At 44.0% G+C, this 26,885-nt stretch overlaps 1 protein-coding gene across 1 annotated transcript in view; it reads right to left on the bottom strand.

The window, feature by feature from the left end:
- Positions 1 to 10,329: 10,329 nt before the first annotated feature.
- Tmem123 (transmembrane protein 123) overlaps positions 10,330 to 26,885 on the bottom strand; it is a 29,865-nt gene continuing 13,309 nt past the window's right edge. Inside the window, exons 3-5 of the mRNA XM_028763414.1 lie at positions 13,583 to 13,843; positions 13,228 to 13,381; positions 10,330 to 12,522 (exon numbers count right to left, since the gene is read on the bottom strand). Of these exons, the coding sequence (XP_028619247.1) occupies positions 12,498 to 12,522; positions 13,228 to 13,381; positions 13,583 to 13,843 (440 nt within the window). The 3' untranslated portion in view covers positions 10,330 to 12,497. The remainder of the gene's footprint in view (positions 12,523 to 13,227; positions 13,382 to 13,582; positions 13,844 to 26,885) is intronic.

Here is a 26,885-nt window from a genome sequence, read left to right on the forward strand (position 1 = left end):
ATCCTTCACACACGTGTCTTCTTTTTTTTTTTTTTTTGCACATGTGTCTTCTGATTTGGGATTTTAGTTAGTTCTGGATATCGTCAAGTTGACACAAGGTTGATGTTGTTTTTTTGTTTTGTTTTTAAAATTTTTCTATTTATGTGTTTCTGTTTGTAGACATATGTGCAATTGTCCAGAGTGTTGTAACCCTTGGTGCTTGCGTGATGAACTCTGGTCCTCTTTAAGAACTGCAAACACTTAATCCCTGAGCTCTCTCCAGCTCTGTGAGGATACATCTTTGTGAGCAGTCTGTGAAGTTCTGCTGTGCCTGTTGATGTGTTTCAGAGCACATCAGTTCTAGTCACTCAGCAACTGCACAGTAAAAACTGACCATGGTTTTAGAACATGACTTGGTTAAAGAAAGCAAGATCCTCAGAACAAAAAACCTTAGTATGGGGTGTGTGTGTATGTGTGTCATAGCATGCATGTGAAGGTCAGAAGACAGCGTTGTGGAGTCAGTTCTCTCACCTTTACATACAATACTTTTTAAGAAGATGAGAAAATTTAAGAAAGTGGAACTTTATATTTTAGCAAAGCTTTATGTCTTGCTTAAAAGACTGCTGTATTCTTACCTGCTTGTACATGATTGCTTGTGATATGTTTAGTTGCACACATTTGGAAAAGGAAGACTGTTAAGTAATTAGTGGGACATGTGTACACTTTATGTTCTGACAAGTGGCAGGGGTTTTTTGGTTGGTTTGGTTTGGTTTTGGGTTTTTTTGTTTGTTTGGTTTGGTTTGGTTTTTTTTGAAACGGTCTCTCTGTGTAACAAGCCCTGTTTGTCCTTGTAGACCAGGCTGGCTTTCAACTCACAAAGATGCACTTGCCTCTGCCTCCTGAGTGTTGAGATTAAAGACATGTACCACCATGCCACCATGCTTGGCCAAGTGGTAGTTTCTTAAGCATAGTGGGAACCTTGAATAAAAAACAAAACAACAACAACAAAAAACAATTGGTGGCAGTGGGCATCTGAACCTCCCTGAGAAGGGAAAATAGACATGGAGGGGGGGCTGAGGCTAGGGGTTGGGAAAAGGGGGGATCAAGTGTGAGGAGGATGGAGAGAGTAGTGGGAGAGACAACTGAAATTGGGGAGCATCTTAGGGATGAGATAGAAACGTAGTGCAGTGGGAATTGAGGAATCTGTGAGGGTGAACCTAGCTAAGACTCCTGGCAATGGGGTGTATGGGGCCAGAACTGGCCATCTCATGTAACCAAGCAGAATATCCAGTGGAAGAATCGGGATAATGATTCAGCCATAAAACTTTTGATCTGCAATTTGTACTGCCTACAAGATAAGCAAGGGTAACGGAGTAGGGATTGTGGAAGTGGCCAACCAATGGCTGGTCCAACCTGAAACCCGTGCCATGAGAAGGAGCCCACCTTTGAACCTGGAGGGCCAGAACCCGAGGCTGATATCCCAGAGATCTAGGATAGAACCAAACACAACTGACCCCCCCCCCAAAAAAAAAAGTCAATGAAATGATGTGTAATATTGCCTAACCAAGTCATCAGGCTTTGCCCAGCAACTGATGGAGACAGATGCTGACACCTACAGCCAAACATTAGACAGAGTTCAGGGAATTCTGCAGAAAAGGGAGAAAGGACTGTAAGAACCAGAGGGGTTAAGGACACCACAAGAAAATTTGGTCTCACAGGGGCTCACAGACTAAAACCAACAACTAGGGAGCCTCCAGGAGGCTGACTTAAGCCCTCTGCATATATGCTATGGTTATGTAGCTTGATCTTGTATCTACTGACAGTGGGAGCAGGGCCTGTCTCTGACTCCATTGGCTCCTTTTGGGACCCTTTTCCTCCTACTGGGTTGCCTCATCCAGTCTTACTATGAGGGAAGGAGCCTTGTCTTACTGTGATTTTATATGCCATGTTTGGTTGATATCCATGGGTTGCCTGCCTTTTGTGGATAGAAAAAGATGACTGGATTGGGGAAGGGCAGAGGGGAGGTGGAAGGGGAAATTGATTGGATTATAAAAAGTAATCAAAAATATTATGGAAAAAGCAGAATTAAATTTTGTTATTTATAGTGTGTTTAAGTGGAGGTCAGAGGAGTTGGTCTCTCCTTCCACTTTCACTAAGGTCCCAAGAATCGACCTCGCATCACCAGGCTGTGCGTGCGGCAAGTGCCTTTGCCTGATGAGCCATCTCCATGGCCCCTCAACTGATCCCAGACTGGCTGTGTCAGGGTTCAGGACGGGGTCCCAAAGGACTTAGGATGAAAATAAAGAGATCTGAAAGAATCAAGGGTGGGGTCAGGAGGGCTGCATGGGTTGGTGACAGCCCTCAAACGGGGAAGCAGAGGTCAGGTTAGAATCACAGGGAGCTCAGAATATCTCAAGTTCTCCTCAAGGTGCATTCTGGGATGGCAAGCAAAGCATTTTATAGCTCAGTGTCTGGAGCATTTAACCACATACATACAGGAGCAATGTTAAGTGGTAGGTAGTTCCTGGACTTTAGCCCCCAGGGATCCTGGTGCCAGTCCACGAAGCCCTTCCCTGCCACCCCATCATTATAGTTCCAGGCAGTCTCTAGTCTTTCTGTCTAAAACGGATTTTCTTGGTTCATTTGTGTCTTATGTGTAAATACGTATCTGCAGAGGTGCTCAAAGAGGCCAGAGGCATTGGGTCTCCTAGAGCTAAGGTACAGGGAGTTGTGATCTCACTGTTGTGGCTGAGAACTCAACTTGCTGAGACCAATCAGTCGCTCTAGCCCCCCCTCAATGACCCTTTTAAAGAGATAGAATAAACCTTAAAGAGTTGTGTTAGCTAATCTTGGTTGTCCACTTGACAAGTAAGACACAAACTACTGGGCATTTTTCTTGGTCAGATTATCTGAAGCAGAAAGGTCCACTCCAAATGTGAGCTGTACCTTTGGTGGCAGCCCATATAAAAACATGGAGGAAGAAAGGAACTTGGCTTTTCATCTGCTTGCCCTGGTAAGTTCATCTGTCCTGTTGCGGAGGCATTCCTTCACTGATATTAGAAGCAACTTCTTCAGAATTCCAATGTCCATTAAAAACCAGTAGCTCTCCAGTAATCCTCCAGGCCTTTGGCACCACACTGAGACTGCTGAGACTTGCAGCCTTTTGGACTGAGCAACTACTGGTGTGAGGCAACCATCTGTGAGCTCTACAGAGCACACCCTATGAGGCAATCTAAGAAACCCCCTTTATATGTTTTCTCATTTTCCCAGTTCTGTCTCTTGAGAACCCTGGCTAGTAGAGCAGCTCTAGGTGTGGTGTGGGATGAAGTGAACAGCCTGGAGTTCCCACGTACCCCCTTCTCCACATGTGCATGTCCTTCCCAACACAATCGCATAGAGCTCTGTGCTTATAGACTGTGTGCTTTGGCACATTATCAACACAGAAATCCTAACACACTGATTTAATTTCTTCAGGTGTTGATCCTGCAGTGAGGTTAATGGAGCATATGATTCTTGTTTTCAGTTTTCTGAGGTACATGTTTTCCATGACAGACAGCTATGCTGACATACTTTCCCAGGAACAATTTGCAATGAGTTCTCCTCTGGCCTCTGAACCGTGGTCCTACCTTCTTTTGATGGCCACTGTAGGAGGTGGGTGGGATTTCACTGGGGTTTTAATTTGCATTTCTCATGGTTTGTTATGTACAGAAGGTTTTTTTTTTCATGTACATTTTGGGCATTTGGATGCATTCTTTAAAATGCTTGTTCCAAAGGACATATGTTCCACTATGTTCATAGCAGCCTTATTTATAATAGCCAGAAGCTGGAAAGAACCCACATCTCCTTCAACAGGAATGGATACAGAAAACGTGGTACATTTACACAATGGAGTACTACTCAGCTATTAAAAACAATGAATTTGAGCAATTCTTAGGCAAATGGATGGAACTAGAAAATACCATCCTGAGTGAGGCAAGCCAATCACAGAAGAACACACATGGTATGCACTCACTGATTATTGGATATTAGCCCAGAAGCTCGCAATACCCAAGATAAAACTCAAGACCACATGAAGCTCATAAAGAAGGAAGACCAAAGTGTGGGTGCTTCGGTCCTTCTTAGAAGGAGTAACAAAATACTCATGGGAGCAAATATGGAGACAAAGTGTGGGACAGAAACTGAAGGAGGGGCCATCTGGAGACCATTCCACCTGGGTATCCATCTCATGTGCAGTCACCAAAAGTAGACGCTGATGTGGATGTCAGGAAGTGCATGCTGACAGGAGCCTGATGCAGCTGCCTCCTTAGAGGTCTGCCAGAGTCTGACATATACAGAGGCAGATGCTCACAGCTAACCATTGAACTGATCATGGAGTTCCTATTGGAGGAGTTAGAGTGAAGACTGAAGGAGCTGAAAGGGTTTGCGGAGCCCCATGGGGAGAACAACAATACCAACCAACCAAAGCTCCCAGGGTCTAAACCACCAGCCGGCCTGGGAGCACATAGGGAGAGCCCCATGGCTCCAGCTATAAATGTAGGGGAGGATGGACTTGTCAGACAGGTGGGAGAGGAGGTCCTTGGTCCAGTGAAGGCTGGATGTCCCAATATGGGGGAATTCCTGGGTGGGTAGGTGGGAGTGGACAGGTAGATGGGAGTGGGTGGGGGCACATCCTCATAGAAGCAGGATGAGGGGGGATGAGATAGGGGGTTCCTGGTTGGGGGGGAAATGGGGAAAGGGGATCATATCTGAAATAAAAATAAAATATCCAATAAAAATTAAATAAAATGCTTGTTCCAGGTATTTTGCACATTTTTACGATTATTTTATTGTTGAGTTTCTTATACATTTGAATATTAACTCCTTATCACAGAGATGACTTACAAACCTTTTTTTCTTTTGTTATTTAAGATCTTAATTTATACTACATTAATGTATATTTGTATGTTTATATTATATAATTATATATTATACAGTATATATTATATTCTTATAAATTTATAAATATATATCATATATTCATGTGTGTGTGTGTGTGTGTGTATGTACTGTCGTAGGGTTTACTGCTGGGAAGAGACATCGTGACCATGGCAACTCTTATAAAGGCAAACATTTAATTAGGGCTGGCTTACAGTTTCAGAGGTTTAGTCCATTGTCACCATGGCAGGAAGCATGGCAGTGTGCAGGCAGACATGGTGCTGGAGAAGGAGCTGAGAGTTCTACATCTGGATGGACAGGCAGCAAGAAGTGAACTGCCTTGAGCTTCTGAGACCTCAAAGCCTTGTCATGCATCTCCTTCAACAAAGCCACACCTACTCCAAGACCACACCTCCTAATAGTGACACTCCCTATGGACCTAAGGGAGCATTTTATTCTAACTTCCACAGATAACACTGTAGACTTTTAGGACTGCTTTGTTACTATAATTTAGGCCTTTTGGTTTACTATGTGTTAGTTTTCAAACATGGGAAAATTTATTAAAGTGCTTATTTAACGTATCAAAATGGACAGTGGCCCTAGGTTCTCCCAGAATCCTCAGTCCCTACCTGTTACAGGATGTGGCTGGAATACCCCACCCTCTACCCTGAATTCTCCAACATAGGGAGCTGGACTGTTCTTTCCTATATAATCCAACTATTCTGTTTACCTGCTTCCTTTGTACTTTTGGGCCTCCTGGCTGCTGTACCTGGTCCCCCTCTCTCCTCTCCTCTATTCCTCCCCTCCCCCCTTATATGACACAGCTCAGTCTGGTCATGTCCACTCTGGACTCTCCCAGGTATCCCTGCCTCTGGCTATGTTCTCCCACATATCTATAAAAAACTCCTCCTGTACCACACCTAGGGCAACATTCCAGTTCTTTTGAATCCCTAACAATGCCCGATAGCAGCAGAAACTAGTCACTGATAATTATGTTCCCTTATTCATTCATTATCAACAAAAAATCTGGGATGCTAAGTATCAAACCCAGGCCAAATGTGTTATTTAACATATCAAAGCAGACCCTAGTCTACAGGTTCTCCCACAGTACCTTAGTCCCCTACCTGTTACAGGTTATGACTAGCATTCCCTGTCCTCTACCCTGAAACTCTCTGGCCCAGGGTCTGGACTGCCCTTTCTCCAGAGGCTCTTCCCTATATAATCCAGACATTTTTGGTACTCACTTCCTTTGTGCCTTTAGCCTCCTGGCTACTGGTCCCCCCCTCTCCTCTCCTCTCTTTCTCCCCTCCCTCCTTATATGACACACCTCAGTCTGGTCATGTCTACTCTGGACTCTCCCAGATGTCCCTGAGTCTGGCTGTGCTCTCCTACAACAGACGTCCACCACACACCAGTAGCTGTCATGTCCTTTCCTTTTTATTTCTTTTTGTCCTTCACTATGTAGTTTAAGTCCCAGCTGGCTTTCCATCTGATGCTTGTCATTGTGTGAGAAGGATCTCCACCATTATGTATGAGTGTACAGCGGACATTCACACGTTGTTCCCTTGACAACTGATCTGCTATCATATGCTTACCTAGTTTCTCACTTGTTTTTAACTTAGTATGATCCATCTAAATGTGGCATATATATATATGAATTTTATTGGGATGACTTACAGGCTGCAGTTAAGCTAATCCAGCAATTGCTGGCTGTGAATGGAAAGTCCAAGAATTTAGAAGTAGTTCTGTTTCAGAAGGCTGGGTCTTCTCTACATGCTGGAATTCTGAAGAAGGAGGTAGACTCTGATGCCAGTGAAGGAATGGACCTGCTAGCAAGGTGAGGGAAGCTGGCAAAGAGCAAGAGCTTGCTTCTCCCTTGTCCTAATACAGGCTTCTAGCAGAAAGGCATGACCTAGATTAAGGGAGTTTCTTTCCACCTCAAGATCCAGATCAAAAGTGTATCTCCTGCCTCAAAATCTGGACTAAAGGCACAGATCTTCCCTCCTCAAGATCTGGATCACAGATGTGTCTGTCTTCCTACCTCAAAGGTCCGGACTAGAAGTGGATTCACCCACTTCAAGGCAAGCAGAAAGTCTCTCACAGATGAGCCCTCCACTTCTAGACTGTAATTCATTCCAGTTATAGACAAGCTGACAACCAAGCATAGCCATCACATATCCACTGTTTTCAAATTTTGTCTTTAAAACCAAAGTGAATTTTTTACAGGTAGCATGAAATTGAGTGTTTTTAAAATCCATTCAATGTTGTGTTCGTGTGTGTTCTTCTTCCTATGTGTATGAGGAAGTTGACTTTGATGTATCTCAACTCTCTCTCCCCTCCCCCCCCCCCCCCCCCGCGCCGCCCCCCCCCCCCCCCCTCCCGCACTCTCTCTCTCCTCTCTGTCTCTCTCTGTCTCTGGTCTGTCTATCTGTGTATGTATTTGAGACAGGAACTCTCACTGAACCTAGAGTTTACTTTTTTCGGGGTATAGATTGACTGACCAACAAGCCGCAGGGTTCTGTATCTTTCTGTCTCTGCTCCCCAGTACTTGGGGTTATGGGTGTGCACTGCTATCCCTAACTCTTACGTGGGTGCTGAGAATCCAAACTTAGGTCCTGGTGCTTATATAGTTATCACTGGTTCACTGAGCATCTCCTCAGCCCAGTCAATGATTTCGATTAGAGATTTTAGTTCATTTATATTTATTTATTAAACAGAAGGCTGATTATCCCTATTTTTAACACCTGAAAGACTTCACAACTCGGATTCCTGAGTGACATGAGAAAATTTTCATACTTGACTTTACATAACATGTTCAATTAAAATAAAAGCACATTAAAAATATCATAGAAGTTCTCTTTCAGCTAGTGTTAATAATAAGCACAAATGATTACCCCTAAGTATCCTACAGTATCACTAAGATACCTCATTTGCATATGTAAATATTCTAATGTCCAGAATCTGAAACACCTCCGTTCTCTAGCATCAGGTCAGATGCTGAAGCTATATGGCCAGGCAGGAATTGTGTTAATTATTTAGGTCCTGCAAATCCTTTGTCTCTTGCTTTCTCCCTGTGGGACTGGGTAATCTTCTGTGTTAGCAGTGGTGATATGCTTTATTACTTATCTTTAATGTACTCACTGTTTCTTTGTGGTTATTATTTTTTTTAGGTAATAACCACTTTGTATAAACTTAATTATGTACTTGTATTATGTATAAACTTAATTATGTATAAACTTAATTATGTACTTAATTATACCCCTCCCCATTTTTATTGTCATAATTTATCTTCATGTCATATATCTGTTAACAAGTTAGTGCAGCTGTCATCTTAAATACTTGGTCTTTCTAAGTCCAATTCTAAAGACAAATGACTCACAAGACTACTCTGAAAAGCTTCCGTCCTTGACAGCCACCACCCATACTTTTGTCTTGGCGAGTCTCTCAGTGTCTGAAGGACAGCCTTGCCATTCAGTCGTGGCTTTGTTTTTTCCCTCAGAACCTCTATTGCATCATACCACCGACTCTTCTACATGTCAGCTTCCACTGACCTCATGATGGCGAAATAGGAGCTTTCGTTTGAATTACACATCTTTTTCTTGTTGTGTTTGGATCCTGTCAGTGCCTGGCAATGTGACTGTAAAGTCATGCTGTCATTTTGGATCAAATATGATTTGTGACTTTGGATCTTTCTGTCCTGGGTTCTTAAATTTTCCAGATTTGGGATGTTTCTGTTATTCAATTTTTCTTCCTTTAACACTGTCAGTGCTTTCACTTGTGATGCTGGCTCATAAACTGCATAGGATTTCATTTCTTCACATCTCTTTTCTCTGATGACTGTACAATTTGTTGTCTGGTTTGCATTGTGCTAGGTATTTTAAGTAGTCTAGTCATGATCTTAAGTGGATTTTGGTATCTTGGAGAGTCCTGGATCCAGTGCCCTGCAGGTACCACAGAAACAGCTTCCTCTGTTGTATGTTCCATGATCCTCTACCCTGCCATAGGCCTGAAAGCAGGCAAGTAGCCAACCAATCATGGATAGAGCTTCCCCCATCTTCCACACAATTTAGGCAAGAGCAGTCCTTTTTTTGTAGGCTATCAAGTCATTCCACCACAGTCACGTGAAGCTGACATATCATTCATTGCAGTTGGCATTTCGTCACTTGTTTAATTTTGTTAAACTGCTTATTATCTCTTAATGTTCCATCTTCCTTAAAGTGATTATCCTGTATGTATAATATATATATAGTCTATTAATAGTTTGGCGCGCTCCCATTTACTGGGAAGTGGTGGTTGTTTGGTACCAATGTCTCCTTGGTTCACATCTCTAGTTGATTTCTGTGCATTTAGTGGTACTGACACTTTTATAGGATGGCTTTGGGGCAAAGGACTCACACTTGGAAGATAAATAGGTGTGGTGAGTACAGTGGTCTGGTACAAGTGGGGAACAGCAGCTTATCCTCTGCAGCTGGCAGCTTGGGTTAGTTTGGCCAATATTGTAGGGGCCCTCAGAGCTCTATTCTGTGAGTAGCTGAGGGTTTTGTGGGTCTTCACTTGTGATGTCTGCTGGAGTCATTTTGCCCCCAGAGGTGATAGCTAAGGCTTTTCAAGGCACTGGGTCCAACTAGTAGGCCCACTGTGACATCACCTGAAGTGTGGTGCCTGTGGAGTGGCTATAGATCCAGAGACTGGAGCAAGGGTTATGAGGATCAGTGGGCATGCTGGTGAGCTGACAAGTATTTAGGTGCCAGCCTTTGTGAAGCAGCCAAGAACTGGGAACAAGGGCATGTTAGCACGCACATGGCCACAGTGGCTACAGGGTGAAGGTGAGGTCTAAGTTCTTTGGTGACTGAATAAGCTAACATTAGTAGCCTAGGCACATTAACACAGTGGCCCCGGGGCCCTCAGGCATGAGGTCTTTTAAGCAGTAGCATTGATGTTGGATATCTAGGCCTTGAAGCTAAGGCCTGAAGCAAGTTCTAAGTCTCACTGAATGCTGAGCCTGTACTTTATATGTATATATGGCTCGAGGTCCATGGTGCAAATGAGCTTTCTGTGGTGAAGTCTCCCATGTCTGAAGCACAGGCATGTAGGTAGAGGCCACAGTTTTGAGTTTATGCAGGGCCAGGAGAGATAGCATCTTTGGTTCTTGGTGTGAAATAAATGGCTGTTCTGTGGTGTGTGGTGTGTTTGTGGGGGTGGTGGCCTTGGGTATAAATGGATGGCTGTTCATCTGTTGCAAAAGAGACTGAACCCAAGAATATTGAAGAAATGAGAGAACACAATGGCAAACGTCCAAAGCCTGTGTCAAGGAATGTACGATGTTGAGGCAGAACCATTCAAGGTCTGGCCCATTGTGAGAGCCTGTGTATTCAACAGGATTATATATTAAATAAATAAAAGGGGAGCTTCTGGGCAGATTCAACAAAACACTAATCACTTTGAATGGAGAACAAATTTTATTCTAAAAATAGATCTTAGTAACAATGAGATACCAAAATTGGTCATTACAATAGAAAAAGGGCAATAAGGGATTGCTTTAGTCTTTCTCAAGATATAAAATTACCACACCATAAAATATGTTGCTAACTCTCATATTTGAATTAGTCCTTCTATAGATTTACTCATTGTTTTACTTTAATAAACACATTCTTTAGAAAAGCTAGGAAAGGTAAGCATTTGTTTAAGTCACACTTGGGAGACAACTACACTTAGGAAACATGTTCAATTTTTACAGATTAAAAAGTCTCTTCAACAAAAGTCCTGGTATTTGAAAGTAACAAATTAGATATTAAGTAAATTACTTTTAACCCCCAACTCAGTGGAAATGTAAGAGGCAAATAATGAGAATGCTTTAAGAAAGTGGTTTATATCTCCAAAGTGCTAGAGAAACAAGTATTTAAGACGATCTCTGGTGGGTATTGAAGTACCAAGAATGGAGCAGATAAAACAAGTTAAGCTTTCAAGGCCCTCACTGCCCCGAGGCCCTGAACTGTATTTCCCACAGGAAGCAGAGCAGTGGCTGCAAGCCAGCGGGAAGCATGGATTTCCCACCAGCCCTTGTTTGAAACTAGTCTAACCCCACGGTCCCTTTCCTAGTATCTCCCTCTGGGTTAGCATCATCTGAGCAGTCCATGGTTCACCAGTTGGACCTAATGTAAAGCAAGTAGAAATGATTCTTATATATAAAAAAATTCTTTGTAGTTTGTGTTCTTATGAAAACCAGAAGCACATTACAAAAGTTATACTTACATTTTTAACTGTAACATAGGTGTGTGTTCGCTCATAATTTTTGGCTTATTTTTACACTTTTAGAAATTGCTATAATTCACTTTGTCCCTCTACGATAGAAATACTATACTAGTATTTTGTAACTAAATGCCTTCTTTATTAAACTGGGCCCTGAGTTTGACCTGAGTATAAATTTTAAAACTTACAATGCCACAGACAGCGTGGCTGCTCTGGTGACCTGAGGCTGCTTCCCTGGAAACAACAGGGTGTAGCTCCCTTTCCAGAGGGTAAGGAGTAGGCTTGGGGATAAGGAAGCCAGAGGTTACCAAAATACACCTTAGTATAAAAGTCATTTTCTCAAATCTGAGTAAGTTGACAGTAAAAAAATACAGCATTTGTACCCTGTGGGTTCGGTGGCCTGGGGCTTCACAATTCCTGGCTTAACAAACAGGATGCTGGTCAATATAGACTTCTAAACACTGACTGGCAAATCATATAATGGAGCTTTTTAAAAATGGCATTTTTGCATCCATTAAAAAATCCTAGATATGGGAAGCAGCTCCACATTGCCTAAAAAACGTTCACTAGAACTCAAACTGACAAGTGACTGTGGGAAGCAGTTCCCAATGGTGGGACAGGTTTCCACAGCAGCATGACAGCCGTCTTCATGCTGCTGTGCCTTCTGAGAAGCCAGGCGAGTGCTGCAGCTTTGCCTGAATTATGTACAAAAGAAGAGATACCAGCTCTGACAGTTGAAGAGAAATGATGAGCCAAGCTCCCAGTGCCTGGTGGCCTTTAGCACAGGAGCACGGGTGTGATCGTCAGGGCTGTGTTTGGATTGCAAGTTCTACTTCTGGATGAACTCTAATCTAAACCCTAAAATGCTGAGGCTTCCTTCCACTGCATTTGAAAGCTGGCTAGCTCAACCGTGGAACCTGAGGCAGGAATTAGGATCACCCAGCTCTGACTGGCACTCAAATGCTTTATGTGAGCAGTAAAGACACTGATATCGGGAATGCTGTGACAGGCTCCTCAAATGTATGCCACATGGGTCCTGCTCCTCAGTGATGCTGGTCCTGTGTCACCAATCAGTGCCATGAACATACTCCAAAAGATAGGACTTGTCTTGCTATGACTTACTAAAGGAAATATGATCACTGGATAAATTACTGTTAGCTCCAAATATTCATTTTACCCAGGCTATGCCCTTTACCTATAGTAATGAGAAATTTCCAGATATTCATGGAATATACTGTTCATTTTATGCATGTCTTGTTTTTACTACTTCCAAGAAAATAATAGTTTCAACTAATATAAACCAAAATAATTGACAGGGCTGCAGTCGCTCTTCTTTCCTTGATCACTGAAGGACTTTAAATGATGGCATCATGTTCATCACTGAAATATATAAAAAATTAAAATTATTTAAAATCATTATTGTAAGAAAGGTTACAGTAGAACAATTTCAATTTTCACAATCAAAATTATCATCGCTCATTAAGTTCTGTGCACACCCAGCATACTGTAGTGGTTAAGACTGCCAAACAGGTCCACAGTCAAATCTCTGTTCTGACTTTCACAGGGCACAGGCCATGTACACATGAGGGGAAAAATTAGCCCATAAAGGTTAAAATTCGGAAGTTAGGGTACTATAAAGAGCTAGGGGTACAGTCATGGGCCACCACACCTGGTTTATAGCAGTTTGCACTTACAGTAAGTTCTAGCACCAGGGAAAATCAAGCAGTCAGAAGAATTTCTTGTGTGTCTGTGTCTTTGTCATTAAAAATAAAAAACAAACATGTTTTTACTAAAAATACTCTTTGGTACTGATGATATCCAAGGCACATGTACTAAGTCACTACATTGATGAGACCTGGCATGTCAGTTCTTATGAGAGTGGTAAAAGCCAGCAGAAGGAGCTTGCAAAACTCTGGTAAAGCAGTATCTGATCCCAGGTAAAGTACAAACTTGCTCATTGGTATGTCTCCATTTGTAAACAGTCATAAGCCTGCACACAAGCACAACATAAGTCTATCCTGGAGGAGAACAGTGGCCTAGCTCTGGTATTGGTCATGATAGAGTATGCAGAATGGCCCAACTTACATGCTTCGGTACCGAATGCCTCTTCTTGAATAATACATTTTGCATCCAATGTAGAGAATAGATAAAACTCCCAGTGTTAACACTATACCACCAACAAAGCTGCCAATATCAAACTTTGATCCTTTGCCTTTGGCGGGATGAGTAGTTGCTGAAACTAAGAAGAAAAAACAGTTATCTGTGCTTTATTTGAAACATTCTGAAGTCTGAATTTCTAGGTAAGAACACTGAAGTGTGGGTGAGGGAAGATTTAGGCACATAAAGTTTGTATTTTTGTAGAATGGAATGCTGGCTCTCAGGTGCCATTTAACAGCTAATTTACAGCATAGGAAAAAAGAAAAGTCATTTTAATACATACCCGTGACAGATGTCAGTAAACTACTGTGGGCTGTGGTTGTAGTGGATGCTGATGTCTGGGTAGAGTTTGGGGAAGCACTTGCTTTGGGTGTAGACTTTGAGGCAGTGGGAGTCACATTTGGTGAGACTCCCGGGGTTGATATTTTAACAACAGTTGTAGGTTTCACAGTGACAGCTATGGTAGTTTTTGGCAGTACTGAAGGCTTCACGGTGCTGTTAATTTCATGGGTCTGGTTGGAAACCACATGCATGGTAGTATTCTCTGGAAAAAAAAATGCCAAGAATAAGAATTGTTGTTAGGATCTATGGTAAAAGATCCCACACGCGGCTTCTTATCTTCGTGCCACACAGAATGGGTCTAACCAGGGGGACAGCAGGAAAGTCGTGCTGATGATGACATTGCTGTATTACACCCAAACTATCAACAAGACCAGGCCGGATAGCTAGGAACTTTAGTAAGGATATGAAGAAGCCAACCCTGTAAGACTGAATCCTCTCTGGTTATGATACTGTACCTTACTTCCTTTCACATTTTAGGTTTTTAAAAGATAGTTTGTGTTTTGAGTCAGGGCCTTGCTATGTAGCCCAGGCTAGCCTCAGACTTGTGGCAATCCCATTGCAGCCTGCCTGAGAGCTGAGAACACAGATCACCATAACCTGCAGCAAATTATTTCATGTCTAGAGAAATAAACTAAGTGTGAAAAGGCACTCAGGTTCTCTGCCACACTCTCTCTAGAACTTTGAGGACAGCCATTGGGTGCAGATTCCCACGCCACAGTAGGACAGGAACAGGCGGAACTATCCTAAGGTGACAACTTCCTGCAGTGGCTATGGGCTAAGTGCCACAGTTAGGTGCTCATTTCATGATGGTGATAGCTGTCCACAGGTGGCAGGATGTCTCGAAGCCAGTCTGGCAGAACTGCTTTACAGTGCCAGTGCCTCACCTCATGCCCAGTGTGTAGTTTTTGGTATGAAATATTATGTGCATGAAAAATGGAGAGAGAGACCAGTCCTTAAATAAAACTCCCAACCACAGAACAGTGTCTTCATGTCTTATTCGGTAGGCATTTCCCTCGAGGGAGACTAAAACACTCCACATGACCAAAAGCAAATCCTTGTATATTAATGGCGCAAATGGCATCCACTTTGAAGTTCTGCAACTGCTGACAGCACACACGTGTGGGTGGAGACTTGGACTGTGCCTCTGACTCTAAAGATTGTGTGGCTTATTTCTGTGTTGGCTCTCCATTTCTCAGAAACAGAAACACTTACTGGTTTCCCTTGTTGACCATTTTTATCCTCATAAATAGTAAGATGAAAAAAATGAATCACATGGACTTCTTGACCCATCAGCACCACGGTCCTTATTTCTCCAGATGATGACTCCCGATGTCACCATCTGCAGCTGTCTCTCAAGCTCAGGAGCACAGACTGGTCTCAGGGCATTGCTTCTCCACCACGGGTCTTAATGTTTACATTTCAGATATATTTGTCTGCTTTCAGCCTAGCCGCTCCTCAGTCCTCCCACTCAGTAGTAGCTTGTTTATTTTTATTTTTAAAAATCAAGAGAGCATTTATCATTATCCTAGTAGGTGCCATACTTGAACTAGCCTTTTATTATTCAATCTTGAACACTGTAACATCTCATCCCACTCTAAAATGGCTATATGAATTCTACTGTGAAGAAGCCACAGCAAAGAGTGGTCTTCCTGTCCTGTTGCTCACTGGAGCGGCCTCTGCAGGATACAACAGCTGTCTTAGTGTGCAGCTTTCCATTCCGCTGCACACTAAGACAGCCTTCAGACCCCAGAAAGTGACACTGGTAAACAGCACGGGACATATTAGTTCCCTACTTGGAAAATTAACCGTGCTAGAAAAACATCTAAAGGCTGGAAATGGTAAAATACTCTAAAGGGAAAGAGCTGTTAGGACCGTGACATGAGCGCTGAATGTAAGGACGCGTCTTTAAGATCAGCGTTCATACCTGGTCACTTAACTCCCTTATTCGGATGTATAATTAAACGTCAGGTGTTTCCTCCTGTGAATAACTACTAACCTGGGCAATGCGGCACACAACTGGAAAGGTAGCACTCAGGAGCTGACGCAGGGCATCACACGTTTAGGGCTAGCCAGAGTTAAAAGGCAAAATCTTGCTTCAAACAACAAAACCAATGGGTAAATGAGTGGGGAGATGGCTCAGGGGCAAAGGTACTAGCTGTCAAGCTTGTGGAGCTGAGTTCATTCCCTGGAACCCTTATGGTAAACGGAAAGGACTCTCACAAGCTGTCCCCAACATCCACCATGTGCTCTGTCACACAGACATGCATGCTCACATACTCCCAATAAATAAATGGAATAAAATACAAATAAATGTAATATATAAACAACAGCCATATTAAGCCTAATGTTTCTGCCTCTTTTTACTGTTCAGAGACTGATGAGTACCTAAAGGTAGCTTAACAAAGTTGTCACCTGCAAAGATATCACTAGAACAGGCCAGCCACCAGTTGTCGCCCACCCAGCTGAGCTCTGGTTCTCCTCGAGTCTCTAAGGCAGTGGTTCTCAGTCTTCCTAATGCTGCAACACTTTAATACACTTCCTCTGGCTATGGTGGCCTCCAACCATAAAGGTATTTCCATTGCTACTTTGTAACTATTTTGCTACTGTTATGAATCGTAAATATTTGATATGCAGGATATCTGATATACAATCCCACTGAAAGAGTCATTCCACCCCAAAGGGGTCACAACCTATAGGGTGAGAACCACTGTCCTAAGCTGAGGTTGAACAGGAAGGTGATGGAATGGTGTTCTCTTCCACCCTTGGCCCAGGGAGAGAAGGTAAGAGGATGTTACTTCTCATACAGACATGAGGCCCAAAGGAAACTCTCTGAAGAGCTTTCTGCCCTGAGACAGGGTCAAGGACTGAAGTCAAGTCCCAAGGGAGGCTGGCTCAGGTATGTTTTTTTGTTGGTGGTGTTTTGGTTTTTTTGTTTTTGTTTTTTTTGTTTTTAAATCTATGCAATAGCAAAATTTATGATGCTTCCTTTACTGCAGTTTTTCTTCTTTTCCAATAACAGCCCCTTACACCTACAGCAGATGCAATGCAAAGGGACACATGCACTGCTCGTGTCTGGGCCTCCAGCAGTCTGGTCAGACTTCACTCCTCTAGCCCAATTAGTTATGCCACAGGGAGCAGAGCTCAGAAGTCACTTAAAGTCCCTAAGAGCCAGTGTCTGTAAGGTGCTGTACCACAGGGGTATGAGCTGAGGTACTGTTAGCTCACCCCTGTGACAGCTGCACTGGAAAGGTCCCTCTGTAAAGCAAGGGGATGCTGTCCCCTACTTCCTATGGTGGCTGTTAGCAGCCAATCCAGTTTCAGCTTAGGAAGAAAGAAGCAGACAGCCACTGTTGTCTAACAGAGGCAGTGGTGCTCTCTGTGAGCCTGTCTCCCCAGCTGACCTGGATACTTGAATGGTTTCAGCTACCTCACGGCAGAAAGGCTGCTGTGAAGGAATAATCTCCCTTAGTCCCGTATCCAAGTCCCAAAAGACTGAAGGGTATAAAATGCCCACTTAAACTCTCGTCTGATTTTTAAAAACTCAATTCTTTTATCTGTAGTAGTAGCCTTCCATCCATCACAGTTGCTAAAAATATGGAACTATTTCTAACACAACCAGGATGTTCTGATGCCTGAGTGTTAGTTTGAGGAGGCTGATTCTAAGAATAGTTTCTAGCTTGAATACTTAAATAAAATTAAAATGCCGAGTTCCTGAAATTAAAGCAAACCAAACCAAACCAAACCAAACCAAACCAAACCAAACCAAACTAAACTCAATCCAACCCCCTGAGAACCACTTTGCAGAGTGACAGCCTAATCAAGCAAGTGCTGGCTGTGTAAACTCAAACCAAAAAGGCCGTTTTTAACTGCAAGTCCAAATGTAGGTTCTAAAAATCCTAAATTCAAATTACTTGACAGAACACAGAACTGAAAATCTAGATTTTTTTTTTAAAAAAATCAGTCTTAAAACAAACAAACCAACCTAGAAAAATCTATACCAAAAGTGGGGTCCTGGTGAGAACTGAGCCTTTTAAGAATCACATCAGCACAAGGGCCTGGCTATTCGTGAACATCAAATACTTTATGCATCTTATTTAAATCAGAGCAATCATCTAAAGACCCTGTAAGTCTGTAGAGAAATTCTGCAGGAGAGCTGTTTCCTGCACAGCAGGATGCACAGGGTAGGGCAGATAGCCTGGCTGCTCAGGGCACTGAGGCTGCCCAGAGACTCGTTTAGCCAGGTACCTTGGGGCCTGCTCATCCCATTCCACAACCACATCCTACACCCACAACAAGTCTTAGCTAGTTCCAGAAGGCCCAAGACAATGAGAAGGAATCAATATCACCAGTACCAAACAATGGTCCCTGGTCAAGACCCTCCAAGGCTCTCAGCAACTGCCCCTTAAATTCTTTGAGACAAGGTTTCTCTGAATACAGTGTCGAGAACTCACTATGTAGACCAAGCTTGGCCTGCAACTCTGAGATCCGCCTACCTCTGCCCTCTGCCCTCTGCCCTCTGCCCTCTGCCCTCTGGCCTCTGCCTCCACCTCTGCTAGAACTGGAAGTGTGTGCCACCACCGCAGACCCATCCTACTGTGTTTACACGCCAGTTACACAGCAGATCAGGCCTTAGTTGCTTCTTTCTATATGTGTGCTTATGTGCTACCTCCATACCAAACACAATGCTTAGACACCCACTGACACAGAAGGCCTTACTGTAAGGGGTTCAAGATGGAATTGACAGACAGGGAACAGTGCAGTTACAAGCCAGGCTAGAGGTGGGGGCAGCCTTTCTCTCCTTCCAAAGTGTCTCTATCTTCCTTTCAATAAATACATGGATTTTAGTCTTTATAGTTCTTAATTGTATTTTTATTATTATTACCTTAGAATTTAATGTTTCTTGGGGCCAGCACAACTGTGCAGACACACAGACACAGACACACACACACACACACAACCACAACATAACTAAAAATTTTTCTCCCATGCTGTCAATGGCTTTTCTAGATCAAGCAGAAAGGAGATGGTTTCGTCCTAATGTGGAAGTATGTTTTAGGCAATTTTTACTTTTCATTTTACAAGGTGAATTCAACTTCTTCCTGTAGAAAATTAGAAAACATAATACAAGGCAATGGGAAAAGGTTCTTGCATAGAAACTGGCACAAATGTGACCCAAAGCCCGCCCTGGCCAGGCTGCCCGGGGCCCCTGGCATGGTACTTGGGGCTGCCTGAAGGCGCCTGCATGCCCTGGAGCTCCATTTGACCTCAGGGAAGGTGCCTCACCGCCAGTGACACTGCCAGCACTTTCTATCCCTCCTGTAGAGGCACGTGGCGCTACCATAACCGGACTGTGACCTTGAATGAGCTGGTGGAGCTGAGCCCATGCCCTCTGTGACAGCTGCCAGTGTTCCCTGTGAATACTGTTTGCATTCCGTGCCTAAGACTCTCCTATGTAGTTTATAAACATCTGTAATTTTCATAGGTTTCTGAGGCAGATGCTGTTAGCCCCTCTTACAGACGAGACAGAGGTATACGAGGGTAACCTGTCCAGAGTCACAAATGTAGAAGCCAGGAAGTGAAGCTAGGCAGTTTGACTGAAAAGCCCCTGTACCAAGTCACTGGCTGGCTATGTTACAAGGGGCAGCAGTGCCACAAAATCAGGAAGCTGTGGCTGGAAAGGGCAAGGAATCATACCCTGCCCAGTGCTAACCTTTATCACGCTCCTGGCTGGAAAACTGTGAATAGATTTTAGGTTAAAAAAATGACATTAAACATGCTCAGAATTCCTTTAAACGTCCACATCTCAGCTAGGTGTACACCAGACATGTTCCTTGAATCTGCATATAAGAAACATACCAGTTCGTCTCTGTCAGAAAACCACAAGGCACTTGACAGAGACCTTCCTCATACCCCAGTCTGACTTTGCACTGTCTCTGCAGGGCTAATTATGCCTGAGATAACACTATTAAAAGCTGTACTAGCTAGCAATTTCATAGACTCTGCAGATGGTGCTGTCATTCGGTTACAAAAGATTTAGGGCCTAAACACAGATTAGGCATGTGCAACCCTGCAGCTGCCACAAAAGAATGTGGTCATCCATAAGCTTAAAGCCCACAACAAAGAGTTGTCAGCAAAACAAATGTCAGCAAAGAAGCCCCTGGAGGCAACAGTTGCACTGAGCCATCCCGGCAGGTGGTTTCAGTTCAGTGTGGAAGGGTACCACATTCTTTGTTTTGGTTTTTTTGAAACAGCCTCTTGTTACACAGCTAAGGCAGCCTTGGAACTTGCTGTGTGGCACAGACTGACCTTGAACTCAGCATCCACTTGCTTTCAGTCTCCTGAGTACTGAGATTATGGATAAGGTCCCCATGTCCAGCTTCAGTGCTGGTAATTTTGTTTTAAAGAGAAAATCCTCACTCGGTAGCCCATACTCACCTGAAACACACTATACTACGTAAAGGCCTCAGACTATTGGCAATCCTCCTGCATCAGCCTTGTGAAGGCTGGGTTACAGGAATAAGCCATCTGGCCTGGCTCTAGCACTAGAAAATTTAATACTTAATGCCCAACATTTTGCTTGAAAGACAAAGGAAAAATGAAACCTTGCAACACTGAAATACACACATGCTTAATGTTCTCTATGAATACTGCATTTTAGACAGCAGCAGCTTCTGTGAGAGATGCCATCCCAGGCCTTCATGTTTTCACTGTGTGATTTCTGTCAGAGCCCCAGAGGACTGACAGGTGAGACTCTCATGGTTTGTCCAAGCCTGGTGCCCATGCTGCAGCCGCATGGTTTTTTGTCAGCAGCAAAAACTCGGCAGAGGATCCCACTTTGTCATGTAAAGTGCTCAACCAGACACTGACTTCTCACTGACAACGTTCAAAACACCACAGGTAGCATCAACAAATACTCATGCATACTTAATCACAAATATCTGAAGTAGAAAAGCTTGGGTTTAAAAATCACAGTGTCTTACAACTTTGATTTCTGTTGTTTTTCTGGTGGGGGTTCAACCTGCCAGCTGGCTGTACCCACAACCCCTTCCCACCTACCAATGTTGATGCAGCAACAGAAACATCTGTGTTCTCATTGGTCTCTGTGTTAGTTTGATGCCAGCTTGACACAAGTTAAAATATCATGTGTGAGGAGGGCTCCTCAGTAGAGAAAACGCCTCCATAAGATCAGGCTGTTGGTGAGCTTGTACGACATTTTCTTAATTAGTGACTGATGGGGGAGGGTCCAGCCTATGGTGGGTGATGCCATCCCTGGGCTGGCAGTTCTGGGTTCTTTAACAAAGCAGGGTGAGCAAGCCAGTAAGCAGCACTCCTCTGTGCCCCTGCATCAGCTCCTGACTCCAGGTCCTGTCCTGTTTGAGTTCCTGCCCTGACTTCCAATGACTAACTGCAATGTGGACGTGTAAGCCACATAAACCCTTTCCTCCCCAAGTTACTTTGTTCATGGGGTTCTGTCACAGCAATATCAACTCTAAGACAGTGCTGCTAAGAAATCCCCCCAAGTGCAAGAATACACTCAACTGCTTCCGTCTCAGAAGCCGTTGTCCGTAACTGAGGCTTCATTGTACTGCTCACTTGATGTTTCTATGACATATAATGCTACTCTCCATGGCTTAAAGTGTACGTAACTACTCCATGACAGTATGTTTTCTGACATCTGCTCTTTGCACTATACACAACTGGTTTCTTAAAGTATTTCAACTTTTTGTTCTAAGAGCTGTGCTGTTAAATAGGTTTGTTACATAATCAGTTTCATTTTTTTCCCCGATCTATTCCCCATGGTTCTTGGAATCTAACAACTACTAACTTCCAAATACCATATCTAGGACTCTAGTCAATTCTAGCTCAAGCGGCTAATGATGAAAATGTAAGATCACCGCAGAACTACTTAAGAGAACATAACATGTGCCTATGGGACATGGCTAAGGAAACTATCTGGTTTTATACCACCTATATAATGAAATAGTATAAAATAGGAAACATTTAAAATTATATCCCCCTTAGCTGGGCAGTGGTAGCACACGCTTTTAATCCTAGCACTTGGGAGGCAGAGGCAGGCGGATTTCTGAGTTCGAGGCCAGCCTGGTCTACAGAGTGAGTTCCAGGACAGCCAGGGCTACACAGAGAAACCCTGTCTGGAAAAACCAAAAAAAGAAAAAAAAAAAAAAGAAATTATATCCCCAGAGCCAGCAATATGGCTCAATGGGCATAGGTGCTTGCTGTCAAGTCTGATGACCTGGGTTTAACCTCTGAAACTCAAAAGGTAACAAGGAGAGAAATGAGTCCTGCAGTTTGTTCTCTGAACTCCATACATGCACAGTGTGTTATATCTCTATCCCCACAATAAGTCTACAAATTCTTTGCTATGCTTCCTTCCAAAAAGCGAGGGTTTTTGTTTGTTTGTTTTGTTTTAAACATCCATCGTCTCAAAACTGTCTTCTAAGAAAAGAACCTGGTGCAGGTAATGCCTGAGGGTAGCTTCCTCAGCCCTCTTTAGGAGCAGGCTGTGGGGGAAACATTTACCATTTGAGGCCTACAGAGAGCCTAGTGGGGAAGAACTGGCCATGTCAGTTACCGGAGAGGGGACTCCTACTTGGTCACACCCATAATCACTGCAACATCAAAGCGATCCTATTGGCGTTACTAATTCCTGATATACATGGATGCCACATCATAGGATAGTTTTAAATACTCAAGCTCAGAGCTCTGAACCTGCAGTTATACAAGAGACAGCCAACAACATGGCAGCCTCTCCGTCATTCCCTCCAGTGAACATTGGCTGTGTCTAGGAGTAACTGGAAGGAATGGGAGGAGGCCTAGATCCTTTCAAATTTTTACTTTAGATGCTAAAGCATCACTTCAGAGACTAAATGCATATATTACTAATGTCCACAATTGTTCAAAGGCCTAGAAAGATTTTAAACAAGACATACCCTACAGGGAACAGGGAAAGCCCTGTGTGAATGTGCATTGGTGACACAGGCACAGCCATGTCTAAGACCTCACAGACTTAGAGTCAGAGGGATGGCATAGCCTTTCTCGGAACCAAGTGTTGACAGTGTGTGTAGGAAATGTCCACCACAGCTTCTCCCTCTCCCACTATTTACAGCCTGAAGTGTGCTCCCCGACAGAGGCTACCAATACTGAGATTTTCCAGGGTATGCAATGACCCATCCCTCAATAATATTATAAAGAGTCAGTAAACTCTATATAATACACACACCGAGCCTCCTGGGCTTCAGTGTCTCCACTGAGTACCTAGACCACCTGACTCCAGCTTTCTGAGTCCTCTGTCTTTTCTTCATTCCACCCCAGTCAGGTCTGAGCTGGGCTTGTATATTCCTAAAACAACTGAATCTCTACTCTTGCAAAAGGGAAGTATGAAATAATTTGAATTTTAGACACATTGTGAGCAAGTTCTATTATGTGGTTTCCCAGCTGAGTGCTGATTATAAGAGGCAAAGTGAGGGCGGAGTGGGCAGTAAGAGGAGGCGTAATCCTGGTACAGAAGACAGACAGATGACTGACAGACAGCTAACCGAAGCTATCTGAAGCTACTAGACGATGGGGACAGAGACCCCTCCAGATGCCTGTGACCCTGAGGGGATGTCTAAGGGCATGGCCACCTTAGGAGGCACTGTACACACAGAGCTCACCTGCTGTGACCCTGGGAAGGGGTTTTACTGTCATCCTACAGACTGGACATGAAAGTGGGGCAGGGCACAGAAGACTCTGGATTCCTTTCCTGAGAGTTCAAATTTGAATTTTGAAGACACTACTGGTTTTCAGGCTTTGTAAGGGGCAAAGCAAAGTTTGTCCAGATGAGGTTCTCCTGGACATCCTACCTAACACCAGACAGCTTCCTCAGAAACACAATAGTACAAGGCAAAGGTCATGTTCATCATCAGTGTTGAGAAACACTGAGCAGGCAGAACACCCATCTTTGTAAAACTGTACAGGAGGAAATGAGGAATGTCCTGGTTTGTATCAGTCTTCATGGTCAACAATGGCAGGACATACCACATCCTTCTCCATTAGTCAACCACATGAAAGCCTCCAAGGGCCAGGTGCATTAGAAACACACTGAGCTCTGTCCTGCCATTTTCTGGGTATCTTTTCCTTCCATCTAAAGTAACCCCTGTGGTTACAACGCTGCATGAGAGACTGTTTGTGCCAAGACTGGCAGCACCATGCAGTGCGGGCCCCACCACTCACACTGCGCAGGGCACACACAGGGAAGATCAGCTTGGCCCTGGGGAGCACAGCCAGGCTTGCTTCCTCTCATCTGGGCTCTAATCTTCCAAAGACTTGTGTCACTTCCCTCCAACCCTGCCACACCTCCTGTCAGGCTTGTTCATAATTTTCTTCAAAAAATTTGAAAATGCGTTTTATATGAATATATGGTTTGTATTTTTTGTCTTGTTTTTGAGACTGGGTTTCTCTAGCTGTACAGGAACTTGGTCTGTAGACCAGGCTGGCCTCACACTCACAGAGCTCCATCTGCTTATGCTTCCCTGCGTGCTGAGATTAAAGTGCTATCTATATGTGTTTTGTTTGCACGTATGTAAATGTACCATGTGCATGCTCGGTGGCCACAGAAGTCGGAAGGGGGTGTTGGACCAATGGTTGTGAGCCACCATGCAGGTGCTGGAGTCTAACCTGTGGCCTTGGTAAGAATAAGCACTCTTAACTTCGGAGCCATCTCTCCAGCTCCAAGGTCACCTTCCCCCTCTTCTGGAAGTCCGATATTCAGAGGCTCATCTGTCTACCTGGATGTTTGTTTTTAGTTCTTCTCTCATATACTGTATCCCAATTGTAGTTTCTCTGTCCTCCCAAGTCTCTTCCTCCCACCCACTCTCTTCCCTAGATCCACTCACCCTTCCCCCTTCCATCAGCGCGGAGCAGGCCTCCCCAGAACATCAACTAGACTTGGAATAACTAGCTACAATAAGACCAGGCACATACCACCACGTCAAGGCTGGACAAGGCCAGTAGAAGAAATAGGGTTACTTAAGTAGGCAAGAGTCAGGAACAGCCCCTGCTCTCAACTGGAAGGATTCCTACAAGAACACCAGGCTGCTACTCAGCCTTAACATATATGCAGAGCACCTAGGTCATACCCCTACAGACTCCTTGATTTCTACAGGTCCCAGTCAGTTGATTCTGTGGGCTGTGTTCTCTTGATGTGTCCCTGACCCCTCTGTTTCCTCTGATCCTTCCTCCCTATCCTTCTCAGGACTCTCGGAGCATCTGCTGCCATCAGTTGCTGGATGAAGTCTTTCTGGTGCTAAGAGCACTCTGCAGGCAGGGCAAACTGTAAATCAGAGGCTTTGTGGCTGGGTTGGTGTTCTAATCCCTCCACTTGAGACCTTGGCTGGTTACAGAAGATAGCTGGTTCAGGCCCTGTCCCCATTCCTAGGAGTCTTTGCTAGGGTTAGTCTTGTAGATTCTATTGCACTAGGTTTTCACCTCACCCTCAAAAGGGTTCCAGTGCCAGATGTTTCTCCCAGTATTTTCTCCTTCCTGATCTGATGATAACCTGTATCTTTATCACCACGTTTATACCTGTCTGTTATTACAGCTTTTGTTCTGCCTACAGTCCACCTCAGCTGAGGCATCCTAGCAGGTTTTTATCTATGTCCAGTTAAGTCTCTGCGACTCTTGGGACCTGACATATTGCCTATGTCATTTGGGATATATGAGGTACAAAATGAACCTCTGTTGAGTGCCGTTGATCAAGGAATATCCAGAACAACAGCAGAACTGTCAGCAAACATCGATACGGAAGCTGGCAGTTTGTAGCTTTAAGATTCTAAGTGACCATGGTACCCTAACTTCAACCTTGACTTCACTCCTGCACGCTGGACTCCATCCTAACAAGGATGCTAACAGGTACAGAGCACCTACTCGTGCCAGCTGCTGCTCCAAGCATTTTGCCTGTACTAACTCTAATCTTTGTAACTCAAGAAGCGGTACTAGAAGGAAACTGAGGCACAGACCCTAATATCCAGACCTTGTTCTGGATATTCCTTGATCAATGGCACTCAACAGTTACAGTACAGTAACTTCGCTCCTCCTAACTACACAGTAAGGTGCCACTCCATGGTGGAGGTCTTGCTTAGCAGTGTGAGGCCTGGCCTCCATCCTCATCACATGGGGGAGGCAAGGGGACAAAGCCAGTAACAGAGAGTGACTGTCTAAGAGCCAAGATCCAAAGGGAATTTATTGATCACAAACACTCTCTGCACCTTACAACCAGTCAGGCAGGCACGCCCTCCTTGTGGTCAGAACCAACTCATCCTTCCTTTCCCTCTCAGGCATATGGATGCCCAGCACTCAGTAGCTTTCCACCACCTCCGATGCTGGGGACCTGAATGAGAACAGTCCCCCAAAGACCTTTGTTCTGGAACACTTGGTCCCCAGCTGGTATCACTTCAGGACAGAGCCTTGATGAAGGAAGTGTGTCACTAGACCAGGCTCTGTCCCATTTCTTGTCCCCTCTCCTTTCTGTGTGCAGATGAAATAGGACCTGGCTGTGCCCTGACTGCTGGACCAGCTTCACGCTCCTGTAGCTCTCCTGCTCTTCATGCTCTCCGCCTGAAAATTCAAGCCAGAATAAACCCTCTCTGCCTTAGCTGCATTTGCTGAGACACTGCATCACAGCAACTGAAAGGAACGGATACAACACTCTATGAGCAACTTCAACTATCTGAACTTTCAAGTGTCAAAGTCCAGCAAAGCTTTCAGGTCCACAGACATTGGCTGAGCCCAGGTTTCCCCTTGCCTTGGTCTTTTTAGCTAACTGGTAGACTTCCAAAGCATAAATAATAAGATGTTTGCGGACAAAGCTCAGGGGCAGAATACCTGGGCTGGAACCCTGACCGCCTATGGTGGTTTGAATAAAAATGGCCCCCATATGTTATAACGTATTTGATCATACTGTGAACCCTGAGCTTGTGTTATTTACTGGAAAAAAACCTGTTTCTAGTTGTGGTATGGCTTAGCCTTAGCACACACCTTTAATTCAAGAGTTTTCTTCTTGAATATTGTAAACAGGATTAAATAAAGTCAAAGGTCAATAGGCAGAACAAGCGACCCAGTTGACAGGAAGTGAACATATTATCATTAAAAACCATAGAGAGTAGGGGGGAGTCGGGAGGATGGATAGAGAGACACACAGAAGTAGAAGGGAAGGAGATTCAATTTGGAGGAGGTTTTTTTTTTTT

Source organism: Grammomys surdaster, unplaced genomic scaffold (assembly GCF_004785775.1).
Source record: "Grammomys surdaster isolate TR1022 unplaced genomic scaffold, NIH_TR_1.0 138, whole genome shotgun sequence".
Taxonomy (NCBI): domain Eukaryota; kingdom Metazoa; phylum Chordata; class Mammalia; order Rodentia; family Muridae; genus Grammomys; species Grammomys surdaster.